Here is a 16,980-nt window from a genome sequence, read left to right as displayed (position 1 = left end):
CACGTCGCGCTGCGCTTTTGAGACGCTTCCTCGAGCAGCTGCTTGCCCGCCAGAATCAACCGTCGCCAGACGAGATTTTTCCCCGGATCCGCCGCCGTGCTCAGGTATCCCTACGGCTTTGAAAAACGAGATCCCAGCATACCCGAGCCCGGGGTGCGTCCCTTGGTATTGGCATACTGCCTCGCACGGTGATTTAAATTGATAGGCCCTTTAAACGCTCGTCTCGCTTCCACTCTTGCACGCGCGCGCCGCGATCACGCGACACTTCCGGGGCTCACTGTGCCTGATGGAGTGCTTTTCGTCCGCGACACGTCCTCCTATCGGATTTCACGATCCAGCTGACGCGCGACATCGTTGTGGATAATTGAGGATAACGACCGATCAGCGATGGCATCCCGTCTTTTTCGATGTTGCGGCAAAATCGTGGAGGAATGTGCTTCGCTCGGCTACGAACAGTGATTTTCGTCAAGCGTATATTTGTGAATGTATATACATATGTGAAAGTCTATGTAAATTAAAAACCAAACGTTCCACCCACACTACTCGCCGTTACAATGACGTCTACCGATTTTACGAAGGCTGACGCGGCGTCTTGATCGCGATTGGGTAACAGAAATATCGCAACAATGTCGTAATCTAAAAAAGTCTATTGAATGGTGCAATCGCGCGCTGACACTGAGAAATATTTCTTCAAGTGCCGTTTTAATAAAAGACCACACAATAATCTCCGACGCAAAATCTTTTGAATTCATCGGAACTTCCGTTGCAGCTTCTTAAATCTTCTTAAATGTCACTAAAGCAAAAGTGCACGTGCACCAGATTTTCATTGCGTGTTCCACGACGAGAACAAATAATTTCTTCCGAAAGACGACGCCAGGTAGGTCCAACCACTGATTCGCAGATGCAGCATCCAGCGTGCGACAGAACTTCTAGCACAAGAGTCTCTCGGCGAATATCTTGAGGCGATATGAAGACGACTACAAGATCCACTACTTGCCATCCCGAGACATCGCGCCTTCCGACACGCCGCTGGCGGCTCCATGAGATCCGGAGGAGGCCGCGCGATTTCGCGGCGGAATCTCGTCGACGACTGACGCAGATGTCGGCTCCTCCGGGTAGCCGAAGTCAAGGGATCCTTGGGGCACGCACCTTTGTGCGACGACCGAAAACCCTGCCCCTGCATTCAGGTAAGGCAAAACGGGTCACCCTCTCGGTTCCCCTCACGCTCCTCCAGCTCCCCAGCACCCGCTGTTACAAGGACAAAAACGTCTTCGAGGGGTTCTCAAATCGGTGGCTGCGGCATCCCCGCTTCGATTGCATCTGCGATCCCGGCTCTCATGTGTACGTGCTTCAGGTACGAATAAGCAACGGTAGAAACGTTTCCTTTGTCACACTCGCGCGTACGCATACAAGAGTCTATTCGCCGTTCCGTTACATTCGGTGAACGCCAAGTGTGTTCGAAATCAAGAACTTATCAGATTTAAGATCGATATTGAGAGCAGGGTGGCCTAAACATTCATTCTCCGTCGATTAAATCCGGCATTGATCGACTTCTGAGTTATGTCTTTTAATTTCCAAGCAATATTTAAAGTAGAAATTCAAGGCAAGTGCATGATTCATCGTGAATGTTGTTTGGATCAAATTTTCTTGTCGATCTTGATACACTGAATACTTAAATATAATATATCGGATTATTAATTCGCGCACGGAAGACCGGTAAGCAATCTGTTTCGTAAGCGGCAGGCCTGCGACGTTCCTCAACCGGAAACGGCAGCGTTGGTTGTCACGACTTGCCCTAAAACCAGTCCGTTCGTCCTTTTGTTCCTTTAAAACCCTTCGCCAACGAGCTGCGGCCCCCTTCGATCGCCGACATCCAAGACTGGATGCGTAAACCGCCGTCGCAGCGAGCGTCGTAAAAACACGGCCTCGAAAAATGTTCCTTAAGCACGGATCATTATTCTCGGTGCTGCTTCGCCACGAGTACGAACATTTACTCTCGCTGAAAAATCGGTCATGAATAATCTCTGCAAAGTTATTCCCCTGATCGCAAAAGACGTGTGTCTCATTTCAAAGACGCTTGGTAGCAGTAAAGCTGCAGGTAATTTTCAGTGAAATACGCTTTCCGTGGTGCGCGGGAACTAGTTTAGTCGTGAAGAAACGAGAATACACGCATAATCCGCCGACGCGATAAATAAATTCTGTACGTAAAGAGACAGAAAGAGGGGGAGACTTAAACGGAAAAACTCGCGGTGATTTAATGTGGCACGTGGGAATTGAGAACACCTGCTCGTGTGCCAAGCCTGGATCGATATTTTCTATGTTGCCCCTGCTTTCTCACTTGAGCTAAGTACGAGTTTTCTCAATAATGCACACGTCGCTGGATTATGGACGTATACATAAAGGGAGCTCTACGATTCCCAAAAATATCCGGGGTAAACGAGTTTCGTACATTTTCCAACATAAGGGCGCGCGGACGCGCATATTTCTCAGGGAAATTTCATTTTTAAGCACTCAAAGAGGATCCCGGGCACCCCGAATCGGGACTCGAGCAGCTTCTTATCCCGATGGAACGGATCGACGCTTCCGAAATACGAAAATAGCCTGTTACTCGCCTTCCGGAAAGAGGAAGGGTAGCAGGTAGTTAGCGATCAGGACGACGCGTCGGGGGGTTTCATGCGATTGGCGGTACGTGATCGGCAGATTGAAATCCCGGTTCCGTGATCGGCAAACAGAGCGGACGGGGAAACGGAAGAACGGTCCCTTCGTCATTTGTCCACGAGCGGAAACGGCGAGCACGAGTTCCGCGAGGGAGAACGATGTGACGATGCGTCTTCCGTCATCGGCTGCTCGGACGATTTTTCCGAAGGATTATTAATTCTTAGGGAACGCTGTTAATCGGATAACGGATAATATCACTTTCTTAAACAGTTACAAAGTCGAATTTTCGATGCTTGGTCCATTCTCGCGAGAGAAGCATCGAAACATCATTGATAATCACGAGAAAGAGAGAGAATCTCCGTTTGATCCTGAGCTTCGCTTCCTGGCGAAGATCCGAGAACCCCGCAGGTTGATGCACTCTCCTCGAGTTCTCGATGATGGATCAAAATACCTATTCTCGTGAGATAGCCATCCGCGACCCTTCGGGTTAAAAGAAGAACGCGCCCTTTCTCGCGCAGCGTCCAGCGCGGTGTCCGAGGCGGGATGAGTTAAATATCTACATAACAGTAAAGCGGCAACCGGCGATCACGATGTGGATGCTGGATTCAATGCAGATTCGACTTGGGAAAAATGCCGGCAGACCGCCGCTAATTGTCCCATTGATCGAGCGGGACGGGAAACTCGGCTTGATTAATGCCACGGCGCTTTGATCGATGTTCCCCGTGTTCATCGTCATCGTCAATGATCCCCGTGAACGCACCTGTATGCCGAGTATTGTGCCTGCGTGAACGCCGATCGGCGCTTTCACGGCGGATAAATAAAAATGAAGACGTCGCGCGATGCTCGGCTTGATGACCATTACGCCGCGATCGCCGGCGCTTTCACGTTAATCAGATAGAAATGAACGCGCTGCATTTAGCGTTTAATGCACGGTGAACGCTGGAAACTGGCGCGTCGATTGCGTGGGGTCACGTCTCACCGTGATAATAACGATCAAAACCGAGTAAAAATAATCACGGTCTGCGTTAATCGCGCGGCCCCGCGCGGGTTTCTCGCCAGTAAAGATTTGCGCGCGTGTGTCGCGATTACCCGTCGATTGTCAGGCAGATAACGTCGACAGTGAGAGGCAGGTAGATGTCCCGTGACGGTGAATGCCCTCCGTTCAATTACATTAAATTAACGCGAAATTGTCAGACGAAAGCGTCGCGCGGCGCGGAGAACGTTAAATATAGCCAGAATCGGTTAACGCCAGGCGCCACGGTAAATGAGATCGCTGAACCCGCCGCTGCTATCGTCGTCCTCGTGCTCGTCGTCGTCGTCTCGACGGGGCGGGTTTATGTACAGGGTGCCGAGATGCCGTAACGAACTAATTACACATGGTATCTTGTACGCTGCTGCCTGCTCGCGCGGATCCACGGGCGTTTCGGCGGGGTCTCGTGAATATTCAACGAGCATTAAGTTAGTCCCGGCTTAGTTCGTGTAAACTGAATATACCGTTTTCAGCTATCCAACGCAGGTCTTTCATCTCGGGAAATCGATTTTCATTCATGAGCTAGTCCTCAATCTGCGATACCTACCGCGATGGCTCCGCGAGGAAGTAGACACTCAAATAAGAGAGACGTGTGCGAAATAAGAAGCGTTATATGAACTCGCTCGTTTAGATATACATAAATCTTTATCGCGATGTGTGTATTAGTCCTTAAATTCTAAGAGAGATATCTGATTTTCATGCACTGAAAAAAAAATCTGGTTGCATTAATTAGAAATCTGGTAGGTTCAACCAGTTTGTCTGTTGGAAAATGGACGAATCAGAATTCCTTTAGGAATTACCAGATGAGCATGATTAATTCCTTCCTGTTAAATTTACCAGATTTTCTTGATAATAATACTAAATGTATTTAGTTAAATTAACATGACTGTTTAGTGAAAAGAAACGTTTTTCTGTTTCATTACCGTGAGTTTTCTTGGATTGCTGTAAATGAAATATCATGTTGATATTTATACAGGATGTCCCGTAATAATCGCCTAACCTCTCGCATGCCAATAGAGCAGATCGAGATGAACAGAAAAGTCCCATATCATTTTGCGATATTCGCAATAATAATCGAAATATTGCATATTAAAGTCAAGCGAATCCAGAGCGCGCGGAGGCAAGTGTCGAGCCGCTCGAGGTATAGGATTATTATTGCGAATATCGCAAAATGGTATGGGACTTTTCTGTTCATCTCGATCTGCTCTATTGGCATACGAGAGGTTAGGCGATTATTACGGGACACCCTGTATAAAAAAATATAAGAAGAGAACACGTTTTTTCATCCGCCATCACTTCACCAGCCACTTCACAACCATTTCACTAACTAATTTCATTTCACTACAGGAGGAAAACGTGCCGTCCGTGCCGATCCGTTTCCCGAACATGCATCAACACGCACGACACGAAACAATAGAATGCTGCTGGAGTGCCCTGCGATTAACCAGAATTCTGATTACATCTTCGTTTGTTCTTATGTCTAGTGTAATATAACTAGAAGTTTTGTAGATCCAACTGGAAAATACTAACCAAATTCTTATAGTACAGTCTATCAAACGTTCTAGTTATAAAATATCCAGTCCTATCGTGATAACTAGAAATTCTTGGTTAGTTTAACGTGTGTGAAGTTAGCCCCGCACTTTTTGAATTTCATCTTTTTCTTGATTGTGCTGAATTGTGCTACATTTGTGCCATATTGTCCCGCAAACCGCAGTTCAATATCTCAAACCGTTTTCGAAAAAAAAAAATAAACGAAAAATTTGGTAGCCCCGCACTTTTCGAATCTTGCTGACTTTTTTATCAATCTCTTTCCATTTTACCTACTACTTTCGATAGTCGTTCATTTTTCTTGACCAGCATAATTCAGCACAATTTACTAAATTCGATTATGTACCATGGTTTGGACGGTATGGAGTTTTGCATTTTTCTATTCCTAAACCCTAAGTTCCTATCAGCGACTGTTTTGCAAAATCCAGTAATCTGACGAAATTGTGTCATTAGAAAAAGTTGTTGTGCTACTCTAGCACAATCCGGCACAAGTGGAAAAATTCGAAAATGTCAAATTTTTTATTCACCCCCACCCCTTTTTCATTAATAATTATCGACTCTCAAATTAATTTCCGATTTTTATGCATGTCTCTCGTAGAGAATGAGTAGTACAACTCAGCACAACTCGCAGAAATTATATATTTGCCTTGCAATGTGATTTGATATGTTTTTTTAATCTATCTTTATGAATTTTTTTTATCGAAACGGAATGAAATATTCAAATTTTTCTAACAGCACAACACGGCACAAGTCAACGCCAATTTGGAAAACAAATTTGAGCTTAATCGCGAAAAAGTGCGGGGCTACCAAATTTTTCATTTTATTTTTTTTCGAAAACGGTTTGAGATATTGAACTGCGGTTTGCGGCACAATACAGCACAAACGGAGCACAATGCAGCACAATTAATGAAAATTCAAAATTCGAAAAGTGCAGGGCTACCAAATTTTTCGTTTTTTCTTTTTTTTTCGAAAACGGTTTGAGATATTGAACTGCGGTTTGCGGCACAATATGGCACAAACGTAGCACAATTCAGCACAATCAAGAAAAAGATGAAATTCAAAAAGTGCGGGGCTAACTTCACACACGTGTTAGTTTAACCAAAATGCATTCTATCAGATACGTCTTGTTGATACAATCAAATCATTTTTCTCAGTGTGTCCGTGAAATATTGCTAATAAAATGTTACGCATAAGAGGGATGGGAAGCGGATGCAAAAATGGGATAATAAGTAGCGGACATTTCTGATACCGTGCGAGAGACGATAATTCGAACTGGATCACATGTCGCTAGACAGAGTCGCGAAAATAGAACAGGGAATGATTGGCACGGTGGCAGCACCGGAGCGTCCAATTACACGTGTTAACGAACTGTTACATGGAGTGATCAAATTTACTTACAACGATCCTGTTCGGGGTGACATCCAGGGGTCGTGCACCCAGCACGGGAGTGGCGGGCGCGCTACCCCTTCGACAGGCCTTCTCGTACGATGTGTCTGAAACAGAACCGAACAATTCTCGTGAGCCTGGACCCAGCTAATAGTAATTGGCGTGTCGTGTTTCGAGATACGCCCGGCAATTCGGCCGCGTATGCGGAATAAGTAAGCCGAGACCGCGCTGCGGCGATGATTACATAGTCCGCTCTGGTAGTCGGCCTCATTGAGTCTGTCATTGAGCGAGTAACGCGATACGCTCCTTCCGACTCCCGGTTCAACTAGTAAGCGTCTAGTTGCAACTGCAGTTCGTTTTACGTAGGCAAACACAAAGGCTCGCGTATAATTGAGGCATAATTAAAGATTAACTTGGAGTTTCCCAGCGAAATCGGAGAACGCGATGCAACGGCGATCTAATCTGCTTAATAAAATATACAGTAATTAAAGATCTAAATGAATATTTCAGAGTTTTATTTCGTATTCTCAAATCCCTGAAGAGTAACTCGCTCGACGTCCTCTCTAAAACCTGTATCAGACGCGTTGCAGATTTTAATTGCGATTTGGAGATTTTTGGACTTGATCGATCAAAACGTTGGTTACAGCTTTTATTGGTCCCAAAAATCTGTAAATATCAATCTTAATCTCCAACACGCAGCCCACTACTACTAATCATATCTTAAAGTTTTCGAGTGTCTCATGTTACTCTACGAAGTATAATCTGCCTGGAGATATCCTTGAATGTATTGGGTTGGCAAATAAGTTGGTTCGGTTTTTTAAGGTGGAATAAAATACAATTTTTTTGATACACGAAATCAATTTTAATCAATTATATATTGACCATTGTTATTGATGACTTCTTGCCATCTTTCCACCAACTTCATTATGCCGCGTTCGTAAAACATCTGAGGCTTATCGGCGAAAAACCAATCCAGGTGTCTTTTGACGTTCTCTTCATCCTTGAAGATTTTTCCGTTCAAAGAGTTCTGCAACGACCGGAATAAATGATAATCGGAAGGGGCCAGGTCCGGTGAATACGCAGGATGAGGCAAAACATCCCAGCCAAGACTGAGTAATTTGTTCCGAGTTGTCAATGATGTGTGAGGTCTGGCGTTATCGTGGTGGAAGACAACACCTTTTCGATTTATCAATTCTGGACGTTTTTTGCGGAGTGCTTGGTCCAATTTTGTTAACTGCGAGCAGTATGTGGTTGAATCAATCGTTTTGCTTGACGGTAACAGCTCGTAGTAAATGACACCTTTGAAATCCCACCATACGGAGAGCATGATCTTCTTCGGATGCAATCCTGCCTTCGAGGTTGTTTGTGGTGGCTCGCTGCTGTGTTCCCATGATCTTTTCCGCGTTACATTCTCATAGACGACCCATTTTTCATCTCCTGTCACTAACCGCTTCAAAAATGGATCGTTTTCTTGACGTTTCCGCAGCAAATCGCAGATGGATATGCGAGTGGCCAAGTTGGCCTCGGTTAATTCATGCGGCACCCACACATTGAGCCGAGAAACGTATTCCAGTTGGCGCAAATTGTTTTCTACGCTTGTATGAGATATATTAAGTGCTGTAGCAATCTCTCGCACCGATTGGGATGGATTTTTATCGATGATAGCTTTGACATTACTTGAATCAATCTCGATCGGGCGACCGGAGCGAGGCGCATCATTGACGTCAAAATCTCCAGAACGGAATTTGACGAACCACTTTTGACATACGCGTTCTGTTAAGGCATCATCTCCATAAACACGGCATATCTTTTTATGAGCCTTTGCAGCTCGTTTGCTCTTCTTGAAATAATAGAACAAAATATGACGATAATGCACGTTATTTACTTCCATTTTTACAGCTACGCAGCACACACAATATTGATGTTAATCAAACCAAAATTTACAGAAAGGTTATGTGAAACATGTACTTTCAAATGCACTCTGAAGTTGCGCGATAGTGTCGAGAAAAACAAGAGTGAATTGGAAAGAAGTTGCACCGAAGCAAAAACCGAACGAACTTATTTGCCAACCTAATAGTAATCCAGCGGATTAGGCAGATTAACGACTGCAGGTCTGGAGCGGGGAGTTACGTTTTACTCGCGCCTAAGCACTTCGGATAAGTGCGCCGAGAGTAAATGATCGCGCGCGTTCGACGTCCACTCGTTGAGAGGCACTCCGTTTCCGGCAACGGAAATCGGGGGAGAAGAAACCGAAAGCAGCCCCGTAATTAACGCCCTTACAAGAACCCGGGGTGCCTCCCAAGCCTTTCTGCCCAGCTTCTCTGTTTACGGTCAGCGGTTTAAATGGTTGCCTCGCACAAGAGTCTCGGGTTACCCGCGCTCTCCCATGTAAAGGCCCCCAGACGTATACAGAGTGTCGCTGAATTTACGATCTTAACTTTAGCGATGGACTTTGTCGACTGACTTGCAGTCAATCTTCTGTCAATGCGAATTTTCAAGCGTGGACAGGTGCAGACGTTTATAAACGATCGATAATTTGTTCATCAAGTATTTTATGGAACGCAACAATACAATAAAATTCCTCTTGCTTATCAGAAATTTAAATAAATTTAATATTTCTGGCTTTGATTGCCAAAATGTTCTATATTTAATTCTGGAGTTAAGTTAAGGAGTTAAAGTTGTCTTTGAAATCACGTTTGAGGTGTGTTTCGAGACACCCTGTGCATGCATACTTTTCCGTTTACGCCGTTACATCGGCGATAAACGAGAGACGCCGGTCGATTGTGCCCGCACGCACAAAAGCACAACAGTATTCTCGAATGTATGCCCGCGCGGTTACATCATTTCGGCCCACGAACGGAGCTCCTCGGGATTTACGTTCGAGATGAAACGGCATAGTAGATATAGTTGGGAATCAAACGTTTGAAGATGAGCTTCTCTGTTCAATGCGTGTGGCACGCGTGTGACGTATACATCTCACCGACGCAGAAACAGGATCCTTTAGATGGGAGGATCGTGTGAAACGAAACCGGATCCGATTGCTCGTTCCCATTGTCAAAATATGTAACGTAATATTTATGGGGAAACGCGCGCGGAGATTGAGAATGCACCTTGCAGTACAGCATCACGTAATCACGAAGAATCGTCACCGTGCCATCACAATGATATATTTATCATTAAATATCTACCAATAAAAAATATATCATTAAAAAAAAATATTACGTGACGTAATAGAGCTACAAGATTTTTCACATTTATTGTCCAGAGCTTGCGCAAAGCCTGTATCAAACTACACATTAAAAACCCAGACTGCAAGACTGGAGATTGAGACTAATCAAAACGTTGTCTGTTACATGCAGACTACATAAATCCCATTCATCAATCACAATCTCAATCTTCAATCCAAAGTATAAAATATATAATATTAGGAGTGTGATTTAGTTTTGAGGGTTTTGCAACAGATGGCTGTAGTGTCAGTTTGTTCCAATAGCTGTTTCCGATAACTGTTGTTTCTTACAGTCTTGACATTATCCATAACATTTAGTAGCATTATAGAAATAGATGCAATAACAGTCGTGTTTATATCATCGTAAAAATGCAACTTCCGAAAGCTCTTTAGCATTTTCCACATGCGTTGCTTTTGTTTTTTAATCAAAAGAAAACTGCGGCTGACGGTTATAGAATTCTTGTGGAAACTTATGGTGATTCTGCCCCATCAATTAAGACGTGTGAATACTGGTTTAGACGCTTTAAAAGTGGTCATACTGATGTGAAGGACAAAGAACGCTCGGGACAACCAAGAAAGCTTGAACATGCAGATTTGCAAGCATTATTGCACGAAAATCCAACACAATCCACTTCAGAACTTGCCAGAGCATTAAATGTTGATCGTACAACAGTTACCAAACACTTACATGAAATGGGAAAAATTCAGAAAGAAGGGAAATGGGTTCGACATGAATTATCGGAAAGTGCCGTTGCGAACCGGTTGAACATTTGCATTTCGTTGATCGCCAGGCAAAAAAAGAAGAGTCTTTTGTCTCGGATTGTTACTGGGGATGAACAGTGGATCTATTTTGATAATCCGAAACGCAGAAAATCATGGGTGGATCCAGGCGAACCATTAACATCCACTCCGAGACGCAATATTCACGGTTGAAAAGTAATGCTCTGTATTTGGTGGGATAGTGTACTATGAGCTGTTAAATCCGCATGAGACTGTCACGGCTGATCGTTATCGACACCAATTGTACAAGTTGAAGCAAGCATTGGACGAAAAACGACCAGCAATTGCGAATAAACGACGGAAAGTGATTCTTCTTCGTGACAACGCTCGACCTGACGTTGCGTTATCAGTGAAAGAAACACTATTAGAGCTTGAATGGGAAGTCTTCTCCGGACATTGCTCCATGCGATTATTATTTGTTCCGGTGGATGCAACACGCTTTAGAGGATACACACTTTGATAATTTGGAAGAAGTGCGAAAATTCGTCGACGAATGGATCAACTGAAAAGAAGAGTGATTTTATCGTGGTGGAATCCATCTCTTGCCAGAAAGATGGGAAAAAGTTATAGAAAACGAAGGAAAATATTTTGATTAAGGTATTCATTCATTATCATATTTAAATACATGCGTTTTTGAGCAAAAAAACTCTTAAAACTAAATCACACCCCTAATATATGCTTGAGTATAAGCAATTTTGCTAGACGCACCCCCTCGTCTCAGGAAACTGATGGAGGAACAAGTGAAGAAGAGGTAGTATGAATTTCTCCAGACACCCGGTGACTTCGGCGATCTTGAGGCGACTTTTTGGCCATCGCGAAGCTGAGGAACTTTCTTCGGCGACGAGTGAATCGGGACCGAAAGCGCGCCGTGACCGATCGCGATACGTCCGCGCGATTCGTCCGAGTTACGACGACGATAACTCGATCCCTCCCGTGGCGGTTACGCACTAGGGCTCAGCTGTAAAACCCTTAATGCGGATCGTTCCGCCCTTTTTACGACATACGCGCGCTGTACGCGGAAAATAAAGATGTTCGGGAATAAACGCCCGGCCCCAATTGGGACAATTCCCGCCGCAGCGCGAGGACGTAAAAGACGAGTACACGCGAGCGTTCCGCGCTCTTATGAGCAAGGCTGAACGTGGAAATTGCTTCAAGAAGAAGCGGACGTGGGCGCCTGCGTCGTGTATCTTCCCGACGAGTCAAGTCTTCGTAGGTGAATTATTATTTTTGCACATTGCGTCACATGGGATTAATCGCGCTACTGACGACAACGAGTTAAATGTCAAAGTTGCCACCTTTCAATAGCATGATTAACAGCGTTTCCTTTTTCTTTTAAAAAGGTCCGTGCTCGCGTTTCTTTCGACACTCGAGTGTCGAGTACGTATTGCATAAAGTTTGTATAAAATTTGCTGTTACAGCGATATCGTTACACTGATGATTATACGTTTATCACGCAGGATGCAGATTTCGCGTTCGCAGAATGCGGCTCGTATTAATTTCATCCTTGTTAACAGCCAGGGGGACGGATTGATCTCGCCTTTGATCTCGTGACCGCGAAACATCAGCAGGACATAAGAGCAGCATAAGAAGCGGTCGCGCGGTAAGTATCGCTGGCCGCGCGAGTCGATTCCCGAATCGACTTTTTACGAGCATCGTAAAAGGCCCCGAGTGCTCCCCGGCCGGCGTGCCACCTGCTAATTAATTTCTGGTTTACGACTGGTCGGCACAAAGAAATGCCGCGAAAATTCATGATCGCGGCCACGGCTGGCCTGGAAATATCTCAGGGTTCCCTGTAAATCGATATTCGGCGCCTCCATCGATACAGATGACTGCAAAGGCGATAATAAAGCAACAACGCCGAAACAGATGAAACATAGAAGTATCTATGTGTGGAAATTTTTTGTATTTTTAGAGAATTACATATTTTTGTAAGACGTCAAATCAGAACAAAGATAAATCGAATAAAAAGAAATAACGACCGCAATAAGAACATCGTAAGCAATTACGAAACACTGACGATCATTACTTCGATTAAAATCTCATGAAAATTGTAGCGCGATCGAGGGCAGAGAGGGAGAGAGAGAGAGAGAGAGAGAGAGGAATTATTCCGCTGCATTTGCCAGTGAATGGTTAATTAGGGCAGCGGAGAAGTAACTTCTCTCCTCCTTCCTCTCTGTCACTCTTTCTGGCGCGACTCCACCCTTTCTTCCTCGTGGCCTTACAGCTGCACCGGCTTGCTGCAGCCTGGGGAGAAACGCATCCTTTGTGCGCAGTCGAGTGGACCCGAGAAGGCGACACACAAAGGGCGACCGGGAATCGAAATCGAAACGCGACGGCGGCGCAGCGAACGAAATCGAGCGTTATGGAGCAGATATATTCACCCTCTCTCCCTCCCGCTCCGACAATCCTTCCCGCTGTGATTCGGCGTTAACGATCGCGACGCAAGTCGGCGATTATTAATGAACGAGCGAGCGAGAAAGCGGCTCCACGACCGCGATATCGCTCTCAGGCGGACACCATGATGAAACTCTTAATTGTTTCGTTTTGTTCGGGACATTCAGAAATTCCCAGTGAACAGCTGGAGAACGCGTGATCGGAGAGCCAGAGTGATTCGCGGGGAACTCGATCGCGATCGAGCGAGATCGATCGCGCGCATCTGGTGCTGCAGGCACGCCCAGGAAAGGTGTTCGTCATTTGCATGCGCACGTTTCTACTTCAGGCATTACATATTGTACTTTTACGCATGGGGAGGAAGGGGGAGAGACTCATTAGTCCGCTATCGGCGGCGAGAAAGGGCGCGACTGCGATTCTTCATCGGCGTGGCTGGCGTTCACCAGTGAGGCGCGATGCTGGGCCGTAACAATGGCCGGAACGTGCCGTCCCGCGGATATTTATGAATTGATACGACACGCCGTTTATCGCCGAGGGTCAGATAAATCGCGGGCACGGGATCGGCGTCATTGTTACGAGCGAGATGCGCGCACACCGAGTCGATCGCGACAAACGAGAGGCTGTCGCGAGATCGATGAACAACAAAATACACTCCCCTGCGGTTTGCTCGGTTTGCAAGTACACCCTCGTGGCACAGTTGCCCCCTTTGCACAGCTGCACAATGATGTTTATTCACGAGGTTTCGATATTTGCGTACAGATATATGCGTATTCCTCCAAGCGACGTTTTTTATAATTATGCAACTACGGAATTCTATGCAGTTCATATGTTCCTGTTTCTGTGTGAGACGCTTGATCTGAATAATCACATCATTGTTATCATAAATTGCATTTTGCGTTATTATTAATACAAAGTTATAATTAATAATATAGAGGAAAGTCCCAGATTATGAGATACCATATCGATTTTGCCGAATGTAAGGAAATCTATGGGCAGAATTTAAAAATGTAATACGTTATCTTGAAGAGAATTTAATAAGCTTTAGGTTGATGAAATGAAAAATCTAATTTAAATATTGTTTTTTTGAAAATTAAAACAATTTGAAAAAAGAGCTTTACTCAGGATCGAGAAAGTGTGCTCCTAATATAAGATACTTCGAGAAATCGGTGTTAAAAGTGCAAAATACATCAGTATTGCAATTAAAATCTTTATTAGATAGTTTTATAAAAATACTGCTGCCACAGTCTTCGCTAAATCTTCACGATTCCACTGTCGACGCTTCCTCGTTTCTCTAACCTCCATAGTCAGATTCTATAAAAATTAAATACACAAAAATTCGTAATATAAATTCGTATTAACTTTTCTTTAACCTTAAGTAGTATTTTCTTTCTTTTTATTACACTACATACTCTTCATATTCGAGCAATAATTATCTCATATTAAGAGTACCCTGAATATCTCATTATACGAGCCACACGCCTAGCGGTTCCGCGATCATGAAATCTAACCTCTACAATTAAGCAATTCAACAAATTGCGTATTTTCCTGTTACTACGATTCTACTCTATCATTGCATACTGAATTTATTGCCAACCATTTCTTTATTATATAATAAACAAGGTTTAAAGACTTACCTCAAGTTCCTTTGACATGTTCACAATTTCACAAACCTTTTCTTGCAAAGGCTAAACGCAATAACGAACAATGAATTTTTCACTAAATACATTTTACACCAAGAGTAATAAATTCATGGTGGAACTAACAGATGGTGCTCACTAGTTTAGCAGAAACCCCATCATCTCATATTAGGAGCATATCTCATAATAGGGGATTCTCCTCTAATATAAATGGAATTTACTGAAGTAAAAAATGATTTTAATCCGCACAGGAGAAACTAGAGATGCTTATACAAGCTACTAAAATCGAGCTCATGAATTCTGCATTGTGACGCAGTTGCGAGTTATAAACCGTACTACTGCTGATTGCTTTTTCAGTTGGAGGACTTTATCGGGCCCACTCTCGGCTCAATGGTACCGCGACAACAAGAAGGCGTTGCGAATCGACGTCCATTGCTCGATCGTAATTTATCGCGGATTTATCGCAAACGTCATGTGCAGATAGCGGACGCGATCCAGACCGAGCTTGTTACGAGTTTGTTCGGTTTTCCCTGGAACGGTTCCGCATTCAACCACACCGAATTATGGATAAGAATTCTTGCCAACGCATACGTGAAACAAACGTGCCACGATTCCGTTCGCAGGCGTCGCGACGCGTCGCGCCGTTTGCGGAAACATTGTGATCCGATAAAACGTACCGTCTCGTAAACGGTTGTCCGTGTGCGTATCGTGTCGATACACCAACATACGGAGGTCCACCGGGCATTGCGTGTACGCCCCTAGATAAGATCGCGATGCTGAGCTCGCTGGTCCGCCGCGCGAAGAGAAGCAACCGCGAATTTACGAGCCCGTTCGCCGACTACTGTCTTTAAGTTTGCTAAAGGGCCGTCGTCTCGAGGGATTCCGGGGAAACGTGAAGAAACAGCAGCGTTAACGTTACGGTAACAGCGTAGCGTAGCGCAGCGAATGCCACGCTGTCCGGCTGAATGCGAGGAATAATTATCTGATCTGTTATTTCCAGCTTGTTTGCAACGAGAAATATTGTTACCGCGATCGTACTATTTCGGACGGAGATGAATACGTCTTTTAGCTAGTCGGAATCTATGACGCTTAAATAAATCTTTCGGAATGCCGAGATATTTGCATACAATGTCTTTAACAATACACGACACAACTTTTTTAGAAATCCATTTTTTGGCGATTCTCTCGACGTGATTAACATGCTCGAGGGACACATGTTCCATCGATGTCGCCGATATCTCTCTCGAGACATGCTCGAGATTCGATGCATACGCAAGTAACGAGAGCGTTTCGCCTCGTCATCGACGCTTATTATGGCTCACACCTTTCTCTCTCTTTCTTTCTCTCGAGACCTCCTTTCGCAGGTCGCATCTTGCACCCGTCTCGTCATCCTGGAACGTTGCACGTTGCGCCCTTCGATGCGTCACGCGTTCTGCCTGCTCGCGTTCTTGCGTAACTTGCGACGGTCGCCGTTTTGTCGCGCGACAAAGCGGGATCGACGATCGCGGATCGGATCTTCGATCGACGGAGCTGCATGTCGGATTAACGAGCGGCGTGCTCGCTTGATCGTCATCCGCCGGATCTAATGTAGATGCGAGAGATTTATATATTGCAAGCGCGCTTGCATTACGCTTGCATTACCGCGAGACGATGGCTGATTGTTCGAGCCGGCTGGATAACGAATGGCGCATCTTCAAGCCGAGAAGCCATTCAGAAGCCACTCGTAATCTCTACGCTAATATGCCGTCCTAATTGAGAAGTGTGCTACAGAAAGCGTTGATTCATCGCTCCCGAGCGGATAATTAAATCAGTCTCGTCGCGGTTCTCCGAGGTCGAGACCGGCTCGCGCAGCTACGAGTGTTTTGCACTTTTGTATCGCAAATCATTAGTTACCAGCGAACGCCTTTGTTCAATTATTGTTGTCATCATCACTGTTTCGTCTCGGACAAATCGTCAAGTGAATTCTCTATTTGTGGCACAAAGCTACGCTCATTGTCAGAGAAATGCGATGATTAATAAATGCTCGGAAAAATAAATAATTCCGGCATCCGACTGATTCGAACTCCAAGTTGAAGAATCCCGACATTCTTCCCCAGCGAGACGTCTCCGACTGCTTCCACGTTCTGTTCAACGCTCGGCACTCGGCCAAGAATTCCTCCTCAATAGATGAAGGAGCTGTTCGGAGGACAATGCACCCCGCCCAAGAATCGCTCGCTCCGGCGATGCACGCTATCCAGCCACGCGTTGAATTTTCTTTAATATGTCGTAAAAAGCTCCTGCCTCTCGCGCGCTCGCGGCATTTGCGTCAATCTTCGGAGAGAATA

At 44.9% G+C, this 16,980-nt stretch overlaps 1 protein-coding gene and 1 long non-coding RNA gene across 14 annotated transcripts in view; one reads left to right on the top strand and one right to left on the bottom strand.

Annotated features, from left to right (window-relative positions):
* Positions 1 to 16,980, bottom strand: part of LOC105275048 (disabled homolog 2-interacting protein) — a 308,710-nt gene that overhangs the window by 12,488 nt on the left and 279,242 nt on the right. For 12 of the 13 annotated variants that reach the window (XM_011331680.3, XM_011331678.3, XM_011331676.3 and 9 more), the window contains one exon: positions 6,635 to 6,729. In XM_011331680.3, the coding sequence (XP_011329982.1) occupies positions 6,635 to 6,729 (95 nt within the window). Of the gene's footprint in view, positions 1 to 6,634; positions 6,730 to 11,336; positions 11,554 to 16,980 lie in introns of those variants that run through there. The other variant, XM_026971573.1, reaches the window with a different exon arrangement.
* The window catches only part of LOC105275051, a 184,689-nt gene that overhangs the window by 144,906 nt on the left and 22,803 nt on the right, over positions 1 to 16,980 (top strand). The window lies entirely within an intron of this gene.

The sequence above is a fragment of the Ooceraea biroi genome, chromosome 8 (assembly GCF_003672135.1).
Source record: "Ooceraea biroi isolate clonal line C1 chromosome 8, Obir_v5.4, whole genome shotgun sequence".
NCBI classification, from domain to species: Eukaryota; Metazoa; Arthropoda; class Insecta; order Hymenoptera; family Formicidae; genus Ooceraea; species Ooceraea biroi.
Note: the sequence above shows the minus strand (reverse complement) of the source record. Positions and strands in the feature narration are given on the sequence as shown.